The sequence below is a fragment of the Ceratosolen solmsi genome, unplaced genomic scaffold, assembly GCF_000503995.2.
Source record: "Ceratosolen solmsi marchali unplaced genomic scaffold, CerSol_1.0 scaffold10, whole genome shotgun sequence".
NCBI lineage: Eukaryota > Metazoa > Arthropoda > Insecta > Hymenoptera > Agaonidae > Ceratosolen > Ceratosolen solmsi.
The window spans coordinates 17,647,084-17,655,000 of NW_011948412.1; the positions used below are offsets into that span (position 1 = coordinate 17,647,084).

General features: G+C 27.2%; 1 protein-coding gene across 1 annotated transcript in view; it reads right to left on the reverse strand.

The window, feature by feature from the left end:
- LOC105365572 (uncharacterized) overlaps positions 1-7,559 on the reverse strand; it is a 90,621-nt gene extending 83,062 nt beyond the window's left edge. The window contains exon 1 of the mRNA XM_011503776.1: positions 6,993-7,559. Within this exon, the coding sequence (XP_011502078.1) occupies positions 6,993-7,191 (199 nt within the window). The 5' untranslated portion in view covers positions 7,192-7,559. The remainder of the gene's footprint in view (positions 1-6,992) is intronic.
- Positions 7,560-7,917: the final 358 nt, after the last annotated feature.

Genomic DNA, 7,917 nt, shown 5'->3' on the forward strand with positions numbered 1-7,917 from the left:
AATTGACACCATAAAATTTAAAAAAAAAAAATTGACTGAACGCCGTACTGACTTACTTAAACCTGAACTCAAAGCATGGCATAATTACATTCAAGATCAAAAACGTTTATAACTTACAAAAGGTATAACGCCTTATTAATAGAATAACGCCTTATAAATAGAAAGCCATCAATATAAATGACAATTTATTATATTTTATATTTTATTCTGACAGTATTTTTATATATTATAATGACTTTGATAGTCATTATAATATTCAATAATAAGTAGGCTAAAATATGTGTAAAATTCTGATCTTATTTTTATAAGCATGAAAAATTAAAATAAATTAATAAAGATGAGACGAAATTATAAATCGAGTGGAACACGCAACTCATTGGATTATATTTTGTTTTTTTTTTGCTGATGAGATAATTCAAATTTTATAGCATTCTGCTATATTTTTTAATGATGTAAACATTTAATAACAAATAATAAATTCATATACAATAAATTAAAATCGTCGAATTCACTTTCGATGAGCACTTATTAATATTTATTTCTTGTCATAAAGAATTTCTACAATTTTATAGAATTTTGACAATTTTATAATTTTTTATTTGTTTCGTGCTACTTAAAAATAAAATAAAGTAATAAATTTAGCAAACATATTGAGAATATAAATAGTATACATTATACCGTTCCTTTTAAAAACAGATTATTTAAAAAATTTTCATATTAATTAAATATTTTTTACATTAATATTAAATAAGTAAAAGTAGAAATTAAAAAAAAAGATTATGGTTATGCATTACTTTATTCAACACTGAATTTATATGTAATTATATGAATGGTATTTTAAAAAAAATATATCAGATTTTTCAGCAAAATAAGAACTACAGGATAGAAATCTATGTGTAATTATTGTAAATAACATCTATTTTCTATTTTTGTTTCATATTTTAAACCAACTAAATAGTGGAAATATAACGGGTAAATTTTTTTTTTTGTATACAATGCTCAATTACATTTGTACCCGATAATATAAGGTTTCTCAATAACCAGAATCTAGAGAAATATAAATATGAAAAAGTAAGTCCTCGATCACATGAGATAAGCGTGAAAAATAAAAATCTTTGATTTTAAATGGATCAGAATAGTTTTTATCTTAATAATTTCTTTATAAAATAATGACATTTTAACTTAAAATAAAGAAAATATTAAGAATATAAAGGCATTAATTTTTCAACACTTTCTGTAAAAATAATTGTATCATTGAAATAATGCTTACATTAATATCATCTATATGATTTTACAATTGAGTAATTTCATAACCATATGTGAAAAAAACTTATCTATAAAAAATAAAATGATTTTATTAGTAATAAGCGCGTACAAATCAATCAATATAATTTTACACAGCTCATCAAATTACTGTTATACAATATACGTTGTAATATATGAAAATATTTATAAAATTTTAAAAATTTATATGAATTTTGCGAAAATTGAAAATAATTTCACCTAGTTAATTAATTAATTTTTAATATATAATGTGAATTTGATAAATTATACAATCATATATTACACGTAGTCTTGTAAACTAATTACTGGCGTAATCATTACTGTAAAACATAGTGAATAAAAAGAATCTACTATAAATGTAAAAATAATCTGTAATTTGAATGATAATATTTACATTTCGTTATCATTATGCGGCAATTTTTAATACCTGAATTACGAGAAAACTATATTGTAAATTATAATTGAGAATAACATTTTAACTACTTTTATCTTTATATTTATTATAGAGAAACGATAAATCGATCGGTTTAGTAATATATTAAAAGTAGAGAGAAAGTGTTAGTTGTTAGAATGTCATTCAACAAGTTAAAAATAAAATAATTGAAATTTCTTATGCAAGGTCATTTTAATGAATATTAAAAATATACGCCGCTAATGACTCTTGAATACACTGTTTAATAAATTAATATTCTTAATACTAATGGCTATATATAATATATAGCTAATAATCGTGACTGTAACTTTCATAGATTATAAGATGTCGAATCTTTCTGCTGGTTTCTTTTTTCTTATAAATATATTCGTTTTCTCTTATCTTACATCTGTAAATTCAAACCAGCTATTTAACGTACATGTATCTATTTTATTTATTTTTCTTTTGACATAACCAATCGGCTTAGTAAAATCTACTAAGGCTTTTTATGCAATTGTCTTTCATTTAATAATGTATCTAATTATTAATCTCGTGTCCTTGATACGGTAGGTACATAATATAATATACAAGAGAATCTGAAATTCAGTATTCTTGCTATCACATTTGCTGGGGTTCTTTTCAACATTTTTTTAGACCAAATGCCAATAACCAAATTTGCAATATAAATTTTACAAAGCGATTCGAGAAATTTAGTCACTGCTTTTAAAAACAGAATGTATAAGAAAAAAATCGAACATTTTGCGTCTTGTCTGTTAAGAACTAGAGAATAAGTCTTCATCTTATTCTCTTATTGAAATTATAAATTGAATATAATATTCCTTTAAAATTAAAGAAAATTAAAAGAAAGGAGTAATAAAAAAAAATAAATAGAAAAAAATAAAATAAATTAGCTTTTGTTTATTAAAAAAAAAATCGAAAATAATTTTACAGTTCCAATATTTTTTTCAATACATGATCCATCATGTTATTTTGACTATCAAATTTCAGGTCGTTAATATTCATGTGAACAAAGTAATTTAACAGTTATGGTTGATATTAAATTTCAATGTTTTTGTTATATATTGATTCTATAATAGCGCTGATACTGATTGTATGTGTCCAATAAGAAATTCTGTTCTAAAACTAATATAATAAATAATATACTAAAAGATAGCTTAATAATTTCAAATATTAGTATCTCTTTTTCTTGTTTTCTTCAATTTGAAATTCACTACAGTTTTGCATAAATTGAATACTCGTAGTTAAATGTTACGAACCATCTTACATGTACACTTAGCTATAAAGAACTATAATTTCAAACAAATATCATACATTTTATTTGTTAAGCTTAGAAAATGAGAAGCGCCTCCTCCATTGTATCCCCCTAAGTTTAATTTTTTAAATATCTTTAAACCATTAGCAATAATTATTTCTGTACACACATATTAAATTAATGTTAAGCAGCTTAATACAACAATGATTAAAGTATTTAACTTTAGCTGTAAAATAGAAATATTAAATTATTAAAAATTAAATAATACAGATTCATTATATATTTAAATATATTTCAGCAATCACCAAAAGGTACTATCAATCATAATTATAAATATTTAAATTTTTGATAACTACAAATCATTGATAATTAGACGAATTAAATTTTTATAGGTAATAAAAAATTAAACAATACCTATCCATAATTTAGTCGTAATCTTGTATTATACATTTATTTATACTCAAAATCCTCAAATATAGAGTATCTATAATTCCATATTTAATTTAATAAAAATTGATTCAATTTTTTTATACTCTAAATATATTGCATCATGTTCCCTAAGAATTTTAATTTGACGTTTTAACGTTATAAAAATGTTGAAATCACTCAAAAGGAAGAATAAAATATCCAATAAAATTTAAGACTTAAGCGCATAATTTCTGAAATTGTATAAAATTATTGAAAACCCTAATAACCTAACTCGAAGCTGAGCAGCCTATCTTAATGCAGACATATGCGCTCTAACGTTTACCGCGTAGTTTCGTGAGAATGCCACAAAAACCTTTTATTTCGAAAAAGAAAGAATAAATCGCTGAATCGTTTTCCTTCGCGCTTCAATGATCTCAATAGCTACGCTGTTATCGAAAAGCATAAAAATGGGCATTAACGCCCCCTTAAAATCTTCGATTAAGATTAAAAGGCGAACGCGTCAGATTTTAAAAAGTTAAGGGCTTCTTTGTCTCTGTCTGTCTCTCTCTCTCTCTTTCTCGCCATTGTACGAATACGTGATTTCTTACTAAGGTAGGTACCAGCTATACGTCGATCATACAATACCAGTAGGCATGACGCACTCAAAAGCCGGACCAGCGCGACGGGAGACGATGCACAGTTGTTTCACAGCACGGGAACGTAGTAATAGAGAAAGAAGGAGGAGGCAAATCGAGGATAATACCCACAACAGTAAGAGCAATGAATTTCTCAATTCTGTAAAAAAGTTAAATTCCTCTTGTGCGGAGAATGTTTCAGACGGGTAATTTAGGGTTATAAGAGATATATTTTTGATACAGAAGGAATGATATAAACAATGGTAAACGATGCGATTGCGCTTGCTTAAAATTATTTGCAACGGTAGGAATTTCTATGATCACTTTCTAAACTTGAATAGCAACACTAGCACTAAAATCTGTGAAAGTACGCAAAATAATATTTAACTTGAAAAGTTTTATACACCAAATTTTATTAAAGAAATATTTATTGACTCAATGCTTTATAAGCTATATATACATATATATATATATATATTTTTTTTATATATACATTATCAATCAATCAATTTTTAATCATCCATGTAGGTATTTGTGTTAATCAAACAAATGAAAAAGCAGATAAAAGGATTGGGTGATTTGAAAGCCTTTTATAAATTTAATATTAGTATTACATCATTTTAACCATTAAAAAGGAAAAAATATTTGAAATATTGGTAAAATTATCATTCAAATATTTTTCTCACTTAAGCATATATTTAAAAGACTTCATTTGAAATATACACTTTACATAATAAATTTTTCATAAATCGTTGTCCAAATTGCAAAAAAATTGTTGACACGTCAATCCAATAAATAATATTGGTTTTGAAATGAAAATAAATATTAAATACAATATAATTTAATTTTTAAATAACTTTTATTTACATATTACCAGGATACTGTGTACTAAAGTTTAATGCTATTATGGTATAGTTAATTTGACCTCTGAAATTAGTTTGATAAGTTTCTATAAAATTCGAACGACTGCAGCCAAATAATATAAAATACCTTATTCGAATTAATGTCACGAATTTAATGAGAGCTTCCAAGTATTTTGAATTAAATATTATAATTAATAATATTTTATAATAAATCATGTTTGAACATCATATTCAATATTATTGAGAATACTTATTTAGTAGAATTGAAAATCACTTATACAATTATTCTTTTTATTAAATAAATTTTCTATAAATTCCATTGTTATATAACATATAATGGTTTAATTATAAAAAATTATTGCCTGAAATGCAGTTTATAATTATTGTTTTTTCCATATTTTTGAGTTAAAAATTTGTTGTAACAAAATAATCTAGTTAATTGATTGGAAAATAAAATGTACAGATTAAGGAAAAATCGAAGCAATTGTTACGATATAATATTTTTGTAAAAATAAATAAAAATAAACATAAGATCATAAAAATTTGACATTAAAGCAATAGTGCACAAAAAAAATATTGAAAGTGTTTCGTTTATAAACATTTTTTGTTTAATAATCTCTATTTTTATTGAAGAGTTATCAATTATGCAAACGAATTATCTATTATTGTTATATTGGTATTATTTTTTAAATTAACACAACGTGAAATAATTAAACATATTTTTGGGTATACATTTTTTCGTAATCATAGATAAAACATTAATTTAACATAATTTGATTTACTATTTTAGTATTAACTTACTTTTATATATATATTAAAGTCATAAATAGCGATTAGCTGTAAATTTAGTTTGTGTTAAACAGAAAATTAAAGGAGAGATACGGCCGTTTAAAGCTCTCTATCGTTAAAAACAAAATGTCAATTCAAACAATCGGATTCTCTAAATAATCAAAGAATAAGGACAAGCGGTAAGTATCTGCAGACTATATAAAACAGTTTAAGTAGCACTCGAGGTTTTCACAAAGAATAAAACGCGACAAGAAAAGTTGAACGAGTGGAGAAACGAGAAAAGAGGTAAAATTTCCCGCTAGACAGACGCTGTGTCGATCGACTTAGAGAGGCAAGTAGGATGAGCGTAGATGTCCGAGAAAAAGTCTGACGGCTACTATTTCTCCTATTAGCGGCTTTCGGGGTCGCGCCACGGTATCCGCGAACCTTGGGACAAAACAGAGGTATTGCGCACACTTTGTTGTCATCGCAAATGAATTTAATTGATGCACGCCCACTTATTTTGATCGAGAGATCCTAGGCGCTCTCGTCTTACATCAAATGTATTCCGTCAGAGATATTAACATTCCATAGAAGCTTCAGTGAGTCACAGTTATCGAGCATTATGAAGTAAAAGAGTGATTTAAGGTTAATGACATTTCGCATGAAGTTAGCGATACCGTTTGCAATTTCAAAAGTTTAATTTTGTAGGGGCGCTAAACATATCCTGAGTACGTCTGATAATTACATTTATTTCTTGTGATCGTATACACCTACAATGACATACCTCCTTAATTTTTTTTCCTACAACTATATATTATATCTCTTTAGTGCTATAGAAAAATGTTGTATAATCAGATTTTTTAGAAAACGGCTTTCATTTTAGTTTGCTAATTATCAAATTGCGAGCCAAGTGATTAGAAATGAAATTTAAATTATTTTTAGCTAGATACCGCTGAAAATGTTCTAGTAATAATAATTAATTAAAATATAAGCGGCTTAAGAAACGTTAAACGTAGAAAAGGTAAAAGAATTTTTCTTGCGTAAATCATTTTCAAATGAATAACTATCGTTTCGTTAAAGTAGTAAAAATCAATATAGTCGATATAATCTCATTCACATGATAATAAGCCATAAGCTACCAGTCGAACAAAGGAGGCCACGATAATAGCACTAAGTACGGGAGTACGCGAATCGAGCTGAGGAGTTTCAAGCAACAAAGGAGCTACCTACACGCTGTACATGTAAGCTGATCAGCTGATCACTTATCGGCAGCATAAAAAAAAATTGCTACATCCCACACTTGGTGCGTACGTACACTAGTACGCACGTGTGTGCGCACAACTTACATAGCCAGATGTTGCCCTTGGGTGCCGTGTGCAAGAGATTCAGATGAAGATTGAAGTCGAGACTTGCGAGGTCCTGTCTCAGGTGAGTACTGTCCATGCCCAGGGCCCTCTGTGGCAGAAGAAACAGGTGGTCGCTGCCCTCAACGGGGCCAAGGGCTGCGGGAGCACGCATCGTCCCTACCGATTGCGCTGTCAACATTTTATGAATTCGAATGATGCCGATCTCGCATTACTACTAATCGACAATGGGCTCACGCTAACTTCTGGCCTTGACGTGGCTTAGTGTTGGCGTCGATGGCGTCGTCAGCGGTCGATGATACGTTGCAAAGATAGAGCCTTTGGTACAAATTCTTTAAGGGTTATTCGTGGTGTATGATAGGTCCAACGCTTAATACTCTCCGTCCAATGAATTAGATCTATTGTAGGAGTTGTTTCTTTACGTAACTTGATTTTGTTTGAAAAAATTACTTTTAACCGGATGAGGTGATTTAAAAAAAATTGTACATAGCATTTCTTGTAATAACATACTTTGCTAATGTTTCAATTTCATTCTATTAAATTACCAAGTTTGCATAGATCGATTTGAATTAATTTTAAATAACCGAATGATCAGGATTTATTTACATATGATTGTAATTTAAATTTCCTTTTCATTAGCCGTAATATTCTTTGCTGGTTTAACAGACAATTTTAACATATATATGTACCAAAAACATCACTACTACACACTGGAAATATTTCACTCAAGCGCCAGAATAGAGCCAAATGCTTGTCACTTCACTAAATCCAAGTATTGGACAAACTCACACTGTAAAATCACAAATATCATTAAATATTTATCACATTAAGTAATAGAAGCTCGAATCCATTAATTTTTCCATGAAATTAAAAAAATTACCAAACCTCCTAATTATGAAATACTTGT